Source organism: Blennius ocellaris (genome assembly GCF_963422515.1).
Source record: "Blennius ocellaris genome assembly, chromosome: 15".
Classification (NCBI taxonomy): domain Eukaryota; kingdom Metazoa; phylum Chordata; class Actinopteri; order Blenniiformes; family Blenniidae; genus Blennius; species Blennius ocellaris.
The window spans coordinates 7,010,162-7,028,472 of record NC_137664.1 but is presented as its reverse complement, the minus strand read 5'-3'; the positions used below and the strand labels follow the sequence as shown (position 1 = coordinate 7,028,472).

At 41.3% G+C, this 18,311-nt stretch overlaps 1 protein-coding gene across 2 annotated transcripts in view; it reads left to right on the top strand.

Moving 5' to 3' along the window:
- Positions 1 to 16,896, top strand: part of nup214 (nucleoporin 214) — a 28,093-nt gene extending 11,197 nt beyond the window's left edge. The window contains exons 16-36 of one of the 2 annotated variants that reach the window (XM_080510426.1): positions 81 to 230; positions 839 to 997; positions 1,126 to 1,229; positions 1,342 to 1,521; positions 1,761 to 1,843; positions 2,036 to 2,122; positions 2,261 to 2,566; positions 2,706 to 2,873; positions 3,204 to 3,315; positions 4,016 to 4,079; positions 4,789 to 4,858; positions 5,067 to 5,151; positions 5,648 to 5,700; positions 5,796 to 7,331; positions 7,923 to 7,981; positions 8,089 to 8,263; positions 9,446 to 9,595; positions 11,092 to 11,263; positions 14,203 to 14,348; positions 14,972 to 15,005; positions 16,180 to 16,896. In XM_080510426.1, the coding sequence (XP_080366552.1) occupies positions 81 to 230; positions 839 to 997; positions 1,126 to 1,229; positions 1,342 to 1,521; positions 1,761 to 1,843; positions 2,036 to 2,122; positions 2,261 to 2,566; positions 2,706 to 2,873; positions 3,204 to 3,315; positions 4,016 to 4,079; positions 4,789 to 4,858; positions 5,067 to 5,151; positions 5,648 to 5,700; positions 5,796 to 7,331; positions 7,923 to 7,981; positions 8,089 to 8,263; positions 9,446 to 9,595; positions 11,092 to 11,263; positions 14,203 to 14,348; positions 14,972 to 15,005; positions 16,180 to 16,183 (3,897 nt within the window). In that variant the 3' untranslated portion in view covers positions 16,184 to 16,896. Of the gene's footprint in view, positions 1 to 80; positions 231 to 838; positions 998 to 1,125; positions 1,230 to 1,341; positions 1,522 to 1,760; positions 1,844 to 2,035; positions 2,123 to 2,260; positions 2,567 to 2,705; positions 2,874 to 3,203; positions 3,316 to 4,015; positions 4,080 to 4,788; positions 4,859 to 5,066; positions 5,152 to 5,647; positions 5,701 to 5,795; positions 7,332 to 7,922; positions 7,982 to 8,085; positions 8,264 to 9,445; positions 9,596 to 11,091; positions 11,264 to 14,202; positions 14,349 to 14,971; positions 15,006 to 16,179 lie in introns of both variants that reach the window. The other variant, XM_080510425.1, reaches the window with a different exon arrangement.
- Positions 16,897 to 18,311: the final 1,415 nt, after the last annotated feature.

Below are 18,311 nucleotides of genomic sequence, written 5' to 3'. Positions count from 1 at the left end.
CCGAAATGTCATTTGCATTTCTTGTTGATATGAGTATTCAAACGATCTAATAACTAACCATGCCTTTGATGCCATATCAGATTGCCCACTTCCAGAAGGAATTAGATGATCTGAAGGCACGGAGTGCAAAAGCGGACTTTAAGGTTGGCACTAACGAGGAGATGAAGGAGTTGAGGAAAGAGTCTGAGGACCTTCACATTTTCACCTTGGAGATCAAGGAAACTACAGAGGTAAAGATTGTGGCTCAAAGAAACAAAACCTTGTTGAATGAAAGTTGGTGCGATTTAAATGTTGGGGTTCAAAAGCACACCAGCTATCTTTCAATTAAAAAGAAATTTAAGACATTAAATGTATCATCATGTAGTTTTTCACTATCAATTCTTGGCAGTTGTTCAATATTACTGTGTTTTTGAGAAGTTCACATTACAGATGTGAGACAAACTGATCTGTGATTGGATGATCGTAGTCTTGGGGATCATTGGAAAGACATAACGCTCGACTTCTCTCCCTTTTAATTTCTTTTTTACTATTGTAGATATCATTAACAGTCTTACAACTTAGTTATGAGAAGTAATGATCCCAAAACATGGGAGCAGGCACAAGATAGAAGTAAAAGTGAAAATATGTGTGCACTTCTATGACTTCTACTTCTTGTTTGTTTTTTCCAAAATCCTAAGTTAAAATGTAAAAAAAAAAAAGTTGCAGGCTCACCTTATATGCTAATCCTTTTGGGGTAACTTGATTTTAACATCAACAGGCTGCCAAATCTTGTTAAACCATGTCTCCTGCTCACCCCCCCCCCCCCCCCCCCCCCCCCCCCCCCCAATCCCATTTGCAGTCTCTTCATGGGGACATTGGCACTCTGAAGACTACAGCGCTGGAGGGTTTTGCAGGGGCGGAAGAAGCCAAGACCCAGAATGAGCTGAGCAAGGACAGAAGCTACAGACAGCTGCTATACAAAAAACCTCTGGACCCACGCAGTGAGGAACAGATCAAGGTCAGACACATTTGGAAAGTTGGGGGTGTTTGTGGGTGCTTTTAAAGTAGAGTAAATACTTCAAATGGATAACCTACATGCTCATAGCCTCTGGCCCGATTGACATTTTTTTTTTTTCCATTGATCAGGAAATCCGAAGGTTGTATCAGTATGTCATGTTTGCTGTGGAGGATGTCAATGACGTGTTGGATGTAGAGTGGGAAAAACATCTGGAGAAAAAGAAGAAGCAAAAGTAAGTGGATGGAAATAGAAAAGGCAGACAATCCTGCGAATGATATTCTAAAAAAAAAGGAAAAGTATTCAAGATGAGATATGCTCTAAAATCTTTTTTTTTCTCCTCACAGACACATGGTTGTGCCTGGACGCGAGGGTCTATTCACAACACTCTCCAACAACTTGTATATAATCAACCAAATGAAGAAAAAATTGGACCAGCTGGTGAAAGAACTCACTTCTCTGCGCCTCTACAGCAAATCAGCCACTCAAACTCTTAACCAAAGCAGTGCTACAGCACCAGCAGCTGGGTGAGGAGCCGGACTAAAAGAAAACGAAAACACAAGTGACACATAATTATGAATTTCTGGTGACTTGGAATTTGATATGAGAGTGGAGGAGAACCGCGGTCTTAAATGTTTAACTTTCGTGTGATATGCTTTTCATATAGTTTTCTATTCTTTGTGTGAATGATTAGTAAAGCTCTAAAGCTGATTAACTCCGACCTCCGAAAAGAAAAAGATTAACTTGTCTTTTTGGCTTTTTTTAGTCTGGAAAGTGAACTCGAGTCTTTAAGGGATGCACTGCTGAAAGCCAGGTTGGACACTACTCCTCAAAAGACCGAATCTCCAGGTATGACCTCTGATATTTTGAATGTATGCAATGAAACTGGATGGAGGTGGGTTGTAGTAACCTAACCTGTAGATTAGGGAAGAAAGTTTTTCTGCATCGTGTCTCATTGTTGACAGGTCTCCACGTGGGTCTCTGAGCACGACTCTTCACTCCTAACTGCTCAGCTTACTGTTTCTGCCTGTTTCTCCCCAGCTGTCAAGATCTCTCCCGTGAAACAATCCCAGCTGCGTAACTTCCTCTCAAAGGGACAGATGCCTCCAGTGCGTTCAACTGCACCAGGTACCACAATGAAATTCTTGCATTGGCATGTTAGTATCACCAAACGAAATGAAAGCCTTTGTCGCTAAATGAAGTCTGGATGGGTTTATCGTAAGGTGCCGTCTTCAAATGGTCTTCCTTTACTCTTTTTTTTTTTAGCTAACTTGTCTCGCTCAGCGTTCCTGTCGCCAAAGTACTACGAGGACTTAGACGACGTGAGCTCGACGTCCTCGCTGTCTCAGTCCCTGGACCCTCACCCATGTCACTTGGAGCTGGAAGAAGAGGAACTACAGCCCCTCACTCTTCCCATGAGCACTCTGCCTCCATTGTCCAACCCCCGCCACCCCACAGTGGTGCGCACCCCCTCAATCCAACCAGGCTTCGGCGCCATCCAGTCCACACCTTTAACCAAAATTCATTCAGTGCCAGGTGTGGGCTTTGGAATCAGCCCGATCGCAAGTCCGAGTAAGTGAAGTTATAACTGATGAGTTTATCAATGAAGACCTGTTTAGCGTTTCACATCATTTAAAAACAAAACAAACAAAAAAAATCACATTTGGCACAAATTAACACTTGGGGACTTGATGTGCTTTATTAATTTCAGTTCCAACAAATAAGATCAACCTCAGTGGCGCTGATAGCACGGCTCTGGCCACAAAGACGGTGAAGCACGGGGCTCCACCGACTGAAAGGACCGTACCGGTCACAATTCCTGCCCAACAAGCTGCGGCCACTGCTGCTCTACGCAGACAGATGGCCAATCAGAAGACTGGTATGAGAAGCATGATAGTATCTTAATATTTGTTTGTTTATTTTTTTAATTCTTATTATTGTTATATGATGTAAAGGGGCTAACTCATTTGAAAGCTTTGTTGTACCTGCATGGATCCTCGTGTTGCTATGCTACTTCCAAGTCACCAGAGGGAGACAGAGCCTTACAGACTAAATCATTTAAACCAGATGACTTTTTGTGCCAATTCAGTACTCATCACATCATTTGGCAAGAAAAAAAAAAAAACATTCATTGCATGTACTTGCATCTCTTGTCTTTTAAGTATGCACATGTGAGATTTTCTCCTGTCCGCATCTGTTTGCGTTGCAGCTGTCATCAGCACTTCTTTGACAGAGTCTACTTTGAAGACCGTTCCACAGGTGGTCAACGTTCTGGAGCTCAAGGACAAAGGGCCGGCTGTGTCGGTTCCTTCAATCATTAGGTATGACCGAAAGGAATAGCTTCGACAAGTCGTTGATACGCGCGTTTCTATTTTTGACCATGTCTGTGTTCTAATGTTGGCGGGTGTCTTTAAATATTGTATTTTTCTTTTTTTTTGTTAAGCCTTTTAATCTCATCCATTCAATTTGTCACGTTTAGTTTTACCATCACATATTGTATAGTAGCAATATTGGCGTCAACAATATAGCCGGGGGTCCCACCGCACTTTTTGTGCCGGGATGGGTTTTCGCGTGGTCCCACCGAAAGAATTGTGGATGTAAACAAATGATTTAATATTTTTGGCACTTGCCATCTGTGTTTATAATTCAAAATTGTATTTATTTATTTATTTAATTCAAAATGACTGAAATAGATTGATCACACATGTCAACACATGTTCATTCTAATGTGGCATATTTTGAAATTATCGTTTTCCCTTATTCTAAACTATATTGCGCCGTCAAACTCTTATTTGTTCCATTCTTTTCATAGAGGTCTTTCCTTGATATTTAAAATCTCTTGCATGGTTTAGATTAAATTTAAGCCTCTAAATAACATAATAAAACTGCTCAACTTTTGATACCACAAATTGTGGGAGCAAAAACACTTTGTCTAATATCAACACACTTTAAGTGTACAATTCTCAGCAAATGGTTGTTTAATGTAAATGCTTTGTCCTTTCTTGTGCTTGATTTCTGCAGCTCCTCAGTCGCAGATCCAACAGCTCAGGCCTTCGCAGCACTTTCCTCCAACCAAGCTAAACGAGTGAGTCATTTCTCTGTGTATTGCCCCACCAAGACAGACATTCTCTTGTTCCTAAGTGACACATGACTATTCTTCAGATTTAAAACAAATTTTCTCTTCGGAAATACTGTTGTATTGCGTCGGAATATTTTCAGAGTTTTATCAATATAAAAAAAATATATATACATTTCTTTTTTCCCCCTTTATTAGTGTTTATTTCTTTCTCTCTGATCACCTCCCTCTAAACATATCACAAAATATAATGTTTTTGTACTGCAGTTACAAACGAATGCTTTTATTATGTTTTTACATGGCAACGAACAAATGCATAGACACTCAACTTCACCAGTGTTAATCAATCTTCTTACTCCTTTAAAGAAATTCTAGGCTGCTAAAATCCACAGATAGCTCACAGTTTTACATCTGAACACAGATGTTTCTGTGCAGGGGGTGAGAAATGGCCCACGTCCTTCCCATGTCAGTGCTATAAATTGCAGTTTGGTGATAGGGAAACTCCTCACACAAATTTTTTTTCTGCTGCACCCCCAAGTTCAGTTTAATAGAAACGACCCCAAATATATCGATCTCCTGCCATTTCTGTGTGTCCATATACTAAGATGACTGTTGATACTCTTCAACTGCAACCTGTACTAGTGTCTGTCAGACCTGCATGCTCCCATTTCCTCATTTTTCAAGCACTACATTTCCCCTGATTTTGATTCCCCTGCAGAATCCGGCCCAAGTCATTCAAAAGATTCCAACTGAAAGTGTTCCCAGCCCACAATCAGGCTTTGTTTTCGGTAAGTACTGGTGGATATGTGCGAATATGGAAGCCAGCTCATATCTGTTTCCCTTATGTGGTTACATCAATAAAAAGCTGTAGGCTTGCACATCGCTCTCAACCTCATAGAACTGTAAAATCTTGATTTTTTTTTTTTTTTTTAATTTGCTTTGGGATCTGTGCCATGACAGGTTCTTTATTGACTTCATAAACATTTTGTCCTTCAGGTCAGCCATCTAAAACGGATGTTTCTGTGGCTCCAGTGAGCGGAGCAGAGCAGACCAGCAGCAAGGCTTTCTCTTTCACTTCAGGGTAAGTAAAGTAATAATTATAGAAATATCGTCTGTTCCTAAAACTATCCATGTTGTTGTGTAATCTTAGAATATTGTGCATAAATGTATTCCAACAAAAAGGATGTCAAAAAGATCCTGAGTTTAAGCTGTTGAAGTAACTTTACTGGTTGTGTATTCACAGAATGTGGCCTAACTGTCTAAAGCTCCTGTTTTTGCCACATAGACGAAGCGTCTGACTGGAGATGACAAATTATATGTAGCGTCTAGTAATGGTGTAAAATTCTTGATGGTTTAAGGTGCTTATACCACCTGATATGATGTCCGGTAGATCTGATCAGTAACAAGATAGCATAGTAACTTTTTAGAAAGAAAGAAAAAAAAAATCTAAATGTTTAGCTGTGTTTTGGTCCCAATAAATCGGGGAATAAAAAAACAAATAATGAAAAATCCAATAGTATACTGTTTAACTGGACGATCTCATGGTTACATTGTGAATTAAACAGGTGCTTTTGCAGTTCCACAGGCTTCAGTTTCACTTCAGTTACACAAGGAGGTGGGATATCACAAGGTAAAGGCATTACAACCGAATCATATCAAGTTAAGTCCCTAGTAATGTCCAATTTGTTAACGCGTCAGTTTTGTGGTTTTGTTGTGTCGTTTCAGTGAAAGATGTAAATAAATTCTCATTTGGTGGTGGAAATGGCAAGATGGTCTTTGGACAGACTGGAGAGGAGCCATTCACACTGACTCCTACGTCCACCTCCCCTGCTCTTGGCAATGGATCTCCCACTTTGCTTCCAAATACATCGGTTGAAGCAGCCAAAGCTACCACCACATCAACTCTACGGGCAGAGACGCAGCCCCTAAAGCCAGTTGGAGGAGAGACCCTGGGCAGTTTTTCTGGGCTACGTGTGGGTCAAGGAGAAGAAGCAAAAGATGCTGCAACCAAACCGGCTTCTGCATTTAGCTTTGGAGACGCTGGACTTGGCATTGGCAAGGGGGTTGCCCAGTTTAGCTTCGGTGCAGGTCTTCAGAAGTCTGCAGAGGATTCTACAGCAGCAGACCTGTCTAAGGGGCCAGTGTCGGGTAGTCTGTTTAAACCCCCAGAACCAAGCGTCAAGCCAGCGTTCGCAGTTCCCCAGCCTGGCTCGGCCGCCTCACCTCTGCCTATATCTTTCAGCAGTCTTCTCGCAGCCCCTTCAGAGCCACCAGAGGAACCAAGAGCTCTCCCGCCACCGTCGGAACCAACACCGCCTCCTGAAAAAGAACCTGCTGTCAGTGAACCTGTCGAGCAGAGTGCCAGCCTTCTTGCAGAACATGAGCCTGCAATGGATGCACCTACCACAGAGCAAGCAGTACCAGCACCGGCAGAGCCAACACTGATGGCACCGCCGGCCATAACTGCCACTGCTCCAGACGCACCACCCACCGTCTCTGCACCCACCGAGGTGCCTTCTTCAGCACCTGCCATTGCTCCTTCCTCAACAGAAGCCACTCCAGCCTCATCGATTACTGCTCCCGAACCCGGACCAGCACCTGCTCCCACAGCACCGGCCTCTCAGGTAGCTCCGACTGCATTCCAGTTGCCCCCTTCCGAAAAACCTGGCTCCATTTTTACTCAGTCCGCTCCTGTGACGACAAACAGCGGGTCCCTTGAAGTTACACCAGTTATCTCCACAGCTGCTCCTTCAGGCACCACTGCTGCACTTGCTGTTGTCAACAGTGCAACAAGCGCTGCAGGTAGCACTGTGTTTGGCCAGCCGGCTGCTCCTCCCGCCTCGTCTGCTCCAGCATCCACAGGGTTTGGCTCAGCTACATTTGGCACGTCAACTGGAACCGGTTTTGGCAAGTCTGTTTTTGGCCAAGTGAGTGGCTTTGGTCAGCCTGCAAGCAGCACTGGGACGGCCAGTGGCTTTTCTTTTGGCCAGTCTGCATTTGGAGCCAGCTCGGGTAGTGCAACTACTGGAGGAGGGGGAGGAGGAGGAGGAGGTCTTTTTGGTGCTCCTACTGCTACCAATGCAAGTTCCTTTTCATTTGGCGCAAGCAGTGCCAACACGGCAAGTAGTACGGGCACAGGGCTGTTTGGGCAAAGCTCAGCTCCAGCATTTGGTCAGAGCTCTGGATTCGGGCAAGGATCTGTTTTTGGGAGTAACACCACTACGTCCTCGTCATCAGGATTCAGCTTCGGTCAGCCCTCGGGTAAGTGTGTGCCTACATCCAGTCAGCTCAACAGTTTCTCGTTTTACCTATTATTTGTGATCTGGGTGTCAAATTTTTCCTCTTCTTGTTCTTGTTTCTTTGTAAAGGCATTTGTTTAATATAATAAGCTAGAAAAATAACATTGTTACATCAGAATTGAGTGGAAACTTAATCTCATTGGGGGTTCATTGACACATGCAGAAATGTTTTCACATGAAGCTGCTTTAACTGGACAGTCTACATTTGGCTACAAAGGAAAGGACACAAGGTGTAGTTGCAGGGAGTTGCCCCATTCCCAAAGATTTCTTGAATTCCCAAAGCACCTTGGGAATATCTGTGTCTGTGGACAGCTGATGCTATTATATGAGCTCAGTACTTCGAAAAAGTCTGTCATTCCTGCCTGAAGTTAATGGAGTTGTCTGAAATATAGTCGGCTTAATTTGTTTTATAGCATGCGGGGGGGTGGGGGGGGGGGGGGGGGGGGGGGGGCTGTAAAATTTGTGTGGCATTACCAGCCAGATGCCCTCTTAATAATGTGACATTAACTAATATAAAGTTTCTATCTTGACTGTTATTTTGTTCTTGTCATAGCTTTTGGTTCCACCCCTGTGTTTGGCCAGCAGCAGAGCGGCGGGAGTGTATTTGGACAGGTATTAATTCACTGTGTGTCTGATGGAGCAATCTAATGAATACTTTTAACTCAAAATGCTAATTTCTTCTCCACTTCTTGGACAACCCAACATTTTCTTCCCAGCAGCAGCCATCGTCTGGCGGGAGTCTATTTGGTCCTGGGTCAGCCAATACAGCCGGCTCAGCAGCTGGTGGAGGATTCTTCAGTGGCCTTGGGGGCAAACCGAGTGAGGACGCAGCCAATAAAAACCCATTTGGCACCACTGCCCCCACCGGAGGCTTTGGACAACCCGCTCAAACAGGTAGGCTCACTCAGACTTTAGAAAGCTCGCCAAGCTTTTGGTGAATTCTCATTGGCCAAAGGAGGTGTTATCATTCGACATGGCTCGGTTTTCCACCGAGTCAGAAAACCCAGGTTCAAGGGATTTCTTTTCAAATTCTCGTTCTGTTTTCATGGACCTCATTTGAAACAACCCCTACCTTCCCTTTCACAACCAAGAGTGTCATATTCATTTCAGCCATGTGGAAACCTTTTGGGTTCCTGGTTAATATCAAATAGGACAGCAGCCATGACATGATCAAACATAGTTTGTTGTCCACATTTTGTTAAACTTGCCGTGGGAGGGATTATCAACACTTCAGATACGCAAATTCATATGCAGAGACATTGCATTTACTCAGCTCAGTGGCGCAGTAAGCCGGGAGTGATTCGCTGGATAGGTCTTAACCCATCTCTAGTTTACACATGCGCGTCGCTGCTGAATTTATTTATCTTTTTGTTTGTGGGAGGGAATTGATCTCTGTCTCACAGTAATTAATGCTTCTTCAGGAGCAGACCAGACAAAGCACATCATCCATTTGCCTATTTTCTATATTGCACTATCCCACTCTGGGTCATGGGGCACTCGAGCATGGTACATCCTGCCTGGATAAATTACCTGTCCTTCTAAAACACAGGGTTTAACAATGTGTGTTAACAGTCAGCTCAAAGCATCTTTTTTTAAATTTATACCACATCTTAGGCTTTTGGTTTTAGTCTGTGATAGACGAGATAAAGTTAAAAACAGGCAATTAAATGTTGTTTTTTTTTAACACAACCTAAATAATCCAAACTAAGTTCTTTTGAACTGTGGGAGGAAACCAGAGCACCAGTAGAAAACGCATGGAAAACTTGCACATGATTTGAGAGTGCTAATTATTATCCCACTGAGCAACAAACAATTAAATAAAAGTGTTTTGAAATCCAAATAAAGTAGAGCTGCAAACCAATTCTACCCTCTTTAAGTAATGCGATCTTGATCTGAACTCTGGCTCCTGGTTTATGGAATCATTTGTGTTTGTGGTTTGCCCTATTTGATATTTATTTGCAGGACTCTTTGCTTTATCATATACCTAAACACATTGTCATATTGGCAAACATACCAGTAATAAACCTTATTTATTGGTTCTATGAAAGTTATTTTATCTGCTAACTTTTCCTTTAGGTGCCAGCACTCTGTTTGGGAATAGCGGTGCCAAGCCTTTGGGTTTTGGACAGGCCGCCTTTGGGGAGCAGAAGCCTGGCGGCTTCAGTACTGGTGGAGGGAGCGTCGCATCACAAGGCTTCGGCTCCTTTTCCACACCAGCAAAACCAGGTACAACCTCACCCGCATTTTTTTGTTCTGTAACTCATTGTTGAAAGTGTTCTTCAACCTTGACTGTTTCAATGTGTATGTCCCTTTTACCCTCTGTGAAAGTTTTTCCGCCTTCAGAGTGAACTTTTTGTAAGAGCCTTGGACCATCTGACATTTATAGACCAGATTGTGTCGTTCATACCTCCTCAGGGCAGAGATTAATTCGGTTAATTAAAATGGACCAAACCAATGTCAGTGATTGTGTTATTAGGTAATTAAAAGAGTTTCTCATTACATCCACACACATTTACTTTATAAGACGTCTAAGTGATCGTCTCTGCTTTCACATTTTTCAGGAGTCCAGTTTAAAGTCTCGGGTTAAGCGACGTGTGAGTCAGTGATAGAGAGCTGGCTATGATGAAACTCTGTGGAGCAACACATAATTCCTGTCTACAAAGACGCAAACTCTTGACATTGCTCTCTCTTGTGTCATCTGTGTGACTCCTCTTATCTCCTAAACCCAGCAGAGCAGAAAGGAGGAGGTCAGATGATCCATTATTAGCTGTCATAACCTGACTGACAATATTACAAATGGAAAGTTGCTTTTCAACTCTCAAAGAAAAAAACATTTCACTTTATCTCAAAACTCTAGTTCTGCATAAGTGACCTTCATCTTTTCCATATGAAGCAGTGTGGCTGTTTGCTTAAAGTCAACCACAATTAAAGTGAATGAGTTGTAAATACATTTAAGCGAAGGTCAAATTCAAGCACAAGCTCATTCTCCCCCCCCCCCCCAATTCTACAGTTCAGCTTCTTTCTTAAATTTACATTTTGTGCTTTTGTTCTATTCCCACTTCTTGGTTTCTAAAGTGTAATCGCAGCTATCCAAAAAGATATTTGTACCTCTCCGCACTCTAATGCCCTGTCACTGGCCTATGTAAGGGGAGTGTAATCTTGTTACATTAGCTCAATCAATTATTTACCGGGGCATGCTGCTTGCCAGGCTGTAATTTCAGCACAGCCTTTCTCCCCCCTGCCACTCAGAGGCATTGAGTCGGTGTGAAGTATTCATCATGTCTGTAAGCTGTCACAGTGTGCTGTTCCAAAGAAGTAATGTGTGGTGGACAACAAGACACAATACTTCTGCTGTACATTGACACTTTTGTCTCTATGAGAAACAGTTGGTTGCTTATCAACTCTTAATTTAAATCCAGCTGTCGACTTACACGGGTAGCATTAATGCTTTCCTTGGTTCATCCGGGATGTATGTAGATATTTACACAGTAGTGCAAACACGACTCCTCACAGAACAGAAGTGCTGCTCTTTACTATGTTTACCGTAGAAACCCTGCCTGAGAACGAAAATACCATCTACATATGTGAAATGTCACATAATGCCACAGAGTGCTCACAGAGGCGGCGTTGTAATCACCTCTACCTTTCCTCTTCATCCTTGACAATGCGGGGGCTTGTGTAACGCCACAGCAATAATGTCTCATCTTAATTCTTTCCCACAGGTGGTTTTGGAAGTGCTCCAGTGTTTGGGAGCCCTCCTTCCTTTGGTGGCTCTCCAGCATTTGGTGGCGCAGCGTCGTTTGGCTCCAGCCCTTCTTTCAGTAACGCCATGGGCTCTACAGCGGGGAAGGTGTTCGGAGAGGGAACGGCGGCCTCCAGCATGGGAGGCTTCGGGTACGAGGCAATTATGAAAGTTTCCTGGACACCACGTCGTATAATGTGCCTTTATACACTAAATCAACCATTAACGCTGGAGTTTTTGTACCAGACCTGTTGAGGCACAGTAAAAGAAAGCAATGCCAAAGCAATACACTGACATCATGAAGCAACCGGGGAAAAAATTTCTTTATGTGACCAAAGTAGTACTTTTAGTTTGGTCACACTGGATTATGAAACCAACAAATTACAAGAGTATGAAAATGTGCTATAAATGCCTAAACAAGCTGCAGCTTACATCTTCAGTAATTCTTACCTAACAAAGACATGCAAACTAAATACCCTAACACTGTAAACTATAACAAGCAATAAACTGAAAGTGATGGTTTTCAACTTGAGGGGTGGGGGGACCTGAAGATGGTCAACAAACAGAAAACAGCTCAAACAGGATCACTAATCTGCAAGACAAACATGCTTTATGCAACTGGTACAAAACCACACATGTGCAGTAGTGCAGCCTCATGAGTGGAGTTTTCCATGTTCTGTGGTTTTATACCTACAGTTTCTCATGAATTCATTGACTTAACCTGGTTTTCCTGTGAAATAATTGGGTGTTGTCAGCACAGAACACACAGACACACCCCTACAGTCTATATGCTCATTCATACTCGACGTACACATAAAAACAGGTATTTGTGGTGAAAACGGTGTAAATGTAAGTGATACTATCATGCCTTGGAATAAGCGTTTATCAATAAATCCACCAGTAGAAACTGAATACACTGTCTAAATACCAAGAAGAAAAGGAGAGTTTTTTTTGTTTTTTTTTCTTTTTTAGAGAGATGAAGAAAGTCAGCACTAACTTAGGTGATGCGAGAGGATGTATCGCTAAAAGCTACTTGATGTTGTCCCCGACAGGCATAATAACCAGTGTGTTTCTTCAGCCAATTTATATTTCTGTTATTCACTTCTAATCTCATTACTCCCAACATTTGGTTGTTGATACACAAGTGAGCCTTGTGGGGCTTCAACATATGAAAAAAAAATAAAAATCTGTCTTTTCGTTTTTATGTAAACTTAAAATTTGGTAATCAGCCAGAGTAGATTCCATTGAGAGCAAACCCAGCTTTGGCAACAATATAGAGACTAAACTGGAACTTCTGTTTTTGCAAACTCTTGTTACTGTGGTAGTTTCAGTCGGTGCCTTTTCAAACATCAAGGTGTAAAGCAGCAAATATTTTATTTCGCTAACAAGTGGGACACAATGCACCAACTGTTTAATTCCTGTTCATCACATTGCTGCAGATTGAAAGCCTTTGAAAATGTCACTGTGACGAGGCTGCGTGAGCCCACAGGAAGGGGGCGAGCAGCAGGAGTCTGCCTGCAGCATTGACTGGCTTTTTTTAATTTATTTTTTTAAGCGATCTGAACATCTGTGTGTTCGCAAGTGTAACACATAAAGGCAGTGAAGGGCAGCCGTCACCACACTGTTAAAGACGTCATTACAGTTATAGTGCCGAGAAACCTGGACTGTGAACTGAGGCAGCTTCCATGCCATTAAAGCAATTTTAATTACGTCCGCACGTAAATAGATTTTCTCGGTCAATTATCTTAACACCATAGCTCATGAAGTTAGTTTCTATGTCATAAAAGCGAAAAAAAATATTCACTTCAGGTGAGTGAAATTACAGTTTTGATATTGTTTGCTGTAAAGCCTTGATTCAAAACAGGATGGATTGACATACTGATCATTTTAACTTCAAATAAGTCTTCATTCTTTAAATCGAAGTTTTATTTATTTTTTAGTATGAGAGCAACAAAAACTGTATTGGAACCAGAACACGCCTGAAAAGTAAAAAAAAAAAAAAACTCATCCGTCTGCTCTGTTACTGGTCTTTAAATAATGATAACAGCTGTTTTATTTCATGTCTTTATATCATCTTTGTTTCAGAAAATGAAATCCACAATGGCTCATTTTATATTCAGACCAGTACAATTCATTTCTCTGCCTTTGCTGTTTCCGCTCTGACTAATTCAGTTGTCTCACATCAGTGTGTTCAACACGCCCATGTGTTTTCGCCAGGCCAAAACTGTAGAGGTCTGAGCAGGACTGGATTATTCCCCTCAGATAATCTCACTCCGGGGTCATACTGCTGCAGATTAAACTGGCCTTCTCTCTCTCTCGCTCTCTCTCTCTCTCTCTCTCTCTCGCTCTCTCACTCTCTCTCTCTCTCTCTCTCTCTCTCTCTCTCTCTCTTGGGAGTCAGTAAGCGTGGGTCCTGTCGAAGAGATTACCATTTAAATCCCTGCCTCAATCCTCACACATGCCAAAACACGCGTATATCCCACATTACATCTTCAGTTGAGAGTGGACATTATTCAGTTCTCTTGTCTGCATAAACACTCCTAGGATTCCTCACCTTTTTGACCTCAGGGTCCAATGACTGGTTTATCTAATTGATCTCACTCTTGGTTTGATTTTCATTCGATAATTGAATCATGTGCACTTACAGTGCAGCGAGCAAACAGCTTGTCAAATTAATGACAAGTGATAAGATATGATCATCACAAAGATTCAGTGGGTTGATATGAACCTGCAACAACAAACAACGCTCATGTCCCTTATAAAACTGACCGCTAATTCGGTTCTGCTGTGGAAATGAAGAAGGTCCTCTCAACTTGTGCTTCAGGCATGTCGATGGTCGAGTGTTTCTTCTTGTATAAAAATAATTAGCCATGTCGTTAATGAGCATCTCATGAAAGACTGATATTTCCAGTGTCTTTAGATAATAACCTAAGCGGTCCCTCTACGGGGAGCTCTCACAGCTTTACACATTTCAACTTACTGTTTTAATATATTTACTTTCTTCAGTCCCACTCTGTGTATCTCGTATGTCGTACTGCTATTACTCTAATCTTACCCATAACGCACTCTCTGCATTTGCATGCATTTTCAGGTTCGCCTCACCTCCTAGTGCGCCATCCTTCGGCGCCCTAGCCAATCAGAGCGCCCCGTCCTTTGGTAGTCTGGCTCAGCAGGGTCCCGGGTTTGGAGGTCAGCCCAGCGGCTTCTCGAGCTTCGGACAGCAGCCGCAAGCTGGAGGTGAGACAACTGACTTCAGTTGGCGGGGGCGGGGGAGGGGGGGGGGGGTTATTTCGCTTCCATCTTCATTATTTGTATTGGACACTGTCCAGCACCTGCACTGTGAGCTCCAGGTTTATTAGAAGGTTCTCATCTGTGTCCTTCAAAAGCTGACAGATGTAGGGTTTAGTGACGGATTCCGTTTTGTTTTTTTTTAGTTGATTTCTTTTTCTGATCACATGGACACCAGACAAAGGTTTACTCATTGAGTTGATTATTTTACACGATCATTTCGCTTGCAAAGATAAATACTATAGATATTTAAATGGCGAAATTCTCAGAAATTTTCAATTCATGAAAATGAAATATATATTAAGTCTTACTTGTTTTATTCTTGACAATCAGAAATAATTTATCAAAATATTTTAAAACCCCTGCTTTTAAGTTTTTCCTATTTTAAATTTTTTTTTCTTTCTAGTGGAAACTTTACATTTGTTTGTTGATTTTTCAGTTTGCATGACCAAAGTTAACTGATTATCTTTCTTACGTCTGCACTTCTTCTCAATTTTTATCACCCTTAGTTATTCGGTTACTTTTTTCTTCCTGCTGTTTTCACTCATTTCGTTATTGCATTAACTTGACAGGATTCTCTGGAAACACCTTTGGGTCTGCAAACCAGTAAGTGCAATCTCTCCATCTCGTGTCTATGGTTTTGTTTTGTTTTTTTCTCTCTCTCTCTCTCTTTTTTTTTATTTAATTTTTTTATTTTAGAGATGTTCCTCTGCTCCTCCTCGGCTGCAGTTGTGTGACGCCTGTGGTGTCTTACACTGCGCTGAAGCTCAAAGCTCGTCCTCTGCTACAGCGCTCCCTCTAGAAGCTCTCACTTTTAATACCGCCTCATTTAGTTCCTCTTCTCCTCCTCCTCCTCTTCTCACTTTTCATTTCCAAGCAGCTCCATTCCCCCCCCCCCCCCTTGTTTCGCTTTATTAAAATACACTGGAGCGCTCTCTGTTGGGCACTTTGAATAGAAATCACAACACTGGAATGAATAATGCATTAAGTCATCACTAAAGTAGAAAATAATAAAAAAAATACAAATAAATCCTGGACATTGCAGCACTGACTGAATGTTTGCCTTTCGTGCAAGTCGTCAGCATGGATCACCTGTAGCCCCCGTCGTCCCTGAAATTAGTTGTGCACAATTCTAACATCTGAGTTGCAATTTCCTGCCGATTATTCCCTCGAGATCCGCTTGTCATCACATCGCGCTGCCTCCTCCATCGCTCCGTCCTTCGTTTCCCCTGCTCTTCCCCCTCGTGCTGCTCATTCATTTGCTGCTGCTTCGCGTCACATGGCTGCCACTGTTACCCCGGGGTGTGTTCTGCTGGAATGCACTCCGAAGTGTGTGTGTGTGTGTGTGTGTGTGTGTGTGTGTGTGTGTGTGTGTGTGTGTGTGTGTGTGTGTGTGTGTGTGTGTGTGTGTGGAGACGAGGACACACTCGCATACTGTTATTAATCCTCCTTTTTGCCCCTCGTGTCGCTGCACTGTGATATTTCATGCCTCTTGTGTTCGTCTCTTGCCAGACTTAATAACATGGCCAGACTTTGTGTCTCACAAATATGCAATTTGAGTTTTTTTAACCATCGCCATGACACCAGGGAGCAAATCCTTGGTAGTAAAAAAAAAAAACAACATTTAATTTCAGGAACACTACTTCAGTCAGTCTGAAAAGTATTTTTAGGTTTGTATAGTCCTGTTCAAATCATAACCACAGAATATGAAAAGTGTTGAAATTTTTCTCCAGCCGCTGCCCTTTTCTATGTAATTGTGACTTTTTTCTTTTCTTTCCAGATGATACCACGTCATCAAAGCCCTAATGTAATTATGGAGCCTATAAAAACATACATTGTTTAAAGAAAGAAGGCAAATTCAATCTTTTTAAAAGTCCTTAATAAAAGTCCTGTTTTCTATAGCGCCACACTTTTGCCAAATTGTGTCCGTTGTGGTTTTTCTTTGTGGCTTGAACTGAACTGCAGGACGAAACAAATCAGTAAAACTCCTCACATTTGAATTTTTATCTGATAAACCTGTATTCAAATTTTAAATCCAATATTGAGAAATCACAGTTCAGTATGACATTTATTTAGTTTATAACGTTATAAAGCACAAAATACAGGTGCATCTCAGAAAATGTGAACATCATTGTGAAGTTATTTGATTAATTTCTACCCTCTCATCTTAAAAAAAAGTCAATTTTGAGGTATTGTAATTATTCATTTCACGACTTGTAAGAGAAAATGTAATGAATAAAATCATTAAAACTGTGTAATATGAAATATTTGGGAATTTTTGCAGTTTACAAAAAAAAAGTTATTGTATTAAAATTTTTTGAGATGCACCTTTTATGTTCTTGACTCTTTATTAAATAACACGACACCAATTCTATGAAGACGCTGGGAGAGCGGATCGTCTTCCACATCTGAGGTTGGCGGTTCGATCCCCCATCTTGCCCGGTCCTTTTGTCGTAGTGTCCTTGGGCAAGACACTCAAAGTTTCTCCTAATGATGAGCTGAAGCAGTGAAATGTGTGTCGTAAATAAAGTGCATTCAGCATTATATGTTAGGGGGGGGGGGCGGGAATGACTTTGTGGGATTTCTTCATTTGCTTCACAAACTACGGATCGAATTTAGGTCTTTGTCATTCTTTTGCTGCCTTTGCAAGCATTTAGAAGCATTTCTGCTTTGTCTGTCATTTCTTCCTGCAGATCATCTGCTCAAACATTTGCCTCCTGGAGAAGCTAGTTTCATTAAACCTCTGTGAGCTCCTACTTAGACGCCGGGGCGGCAGCGCTTCCATCAGTCAACTTCTCAGTGCCACACAGTGGGAGACGGGAGGGACTGTGTTGCATTTGTGTTGGAAGGGGTAAATGAAGTCACACAGAAGATACGATTACATGTATTTTCTCTGCAAAACGTGTGTTCTTTTCTTTTTTTCTTTTTTTTTTAATGTCGGCAGCTGCAAGCAACGCGTAGGATGACACAGAAACAAAGACGGGTACTTGAAACTATGCGTTGATGTTGTGTACAGACTGTGCCAGTTTTATATCACCTTCTGGATTGTGATCGTATACGTACTTTGCAGGAATGTTTCCTTCTGTGTTCCTTTTCAGCGTTTTTAAAAATGTTGCCGTCTGCGCTTTGAAACATGTCGAACCTTTCAAACTTTACTTTTTGAACAGTTCTCATATCTAATGTCAAATTTTACTCCAGGCTTTGCTGTTTATTAAAATTCAACCTGTTTTCCTATAATGCTCTGCAGCCATGGGTGGTTACAGGATGTTTATATATATATAAAAGATGTACACCAAGAATGTTGAAAAAGTCTAGTTTAATTTAGAGGAAGCAAAGTTTTTTTTCTTTTTGTGCTTCATTCTAGAAATTCATCTCTTGATGTATATTTTTACAGGAAAAACATAAAATAAATTGATTTCCCCAAGAAAATTGTCCCAATTTGAATTTTTTTTTTTCTTGAAATAGTTAAAATAATTGTTTAAATCATGTTCCAAAGAAAACAGTTTGCTTAACAAAACGCCATTTGGTCTTTGAAAAATGTTTCTTATGAACACGTTTAACCAGAAAATACTTTAATCATAGCTCAAAACATTGATCTGATCCTCACTTTTTAAAAAGAAAATGTAGTTGCAGTTAAATCAAAATTGAATGTTTGTATTGTTGAATTCAAATTTTTAGTTTCAGTCGAAAAAGTACATAAAAAAACCATCTCGCATGAATATTTTTCATATCTGAGCTTGATATTTATTTAAGTTGATATTTATTTTAAAACCAGGTAAGTCATTCAGAACAAATTGTTATTGACAGAAGGTGATGCTCTTCAAGAAGAGAGGCTTATTTTTTATAACAAAAGGAATACAAAGATTGCAAGCACATATTAGAAAATAATTGTAATTTCAGAGATTATATCAA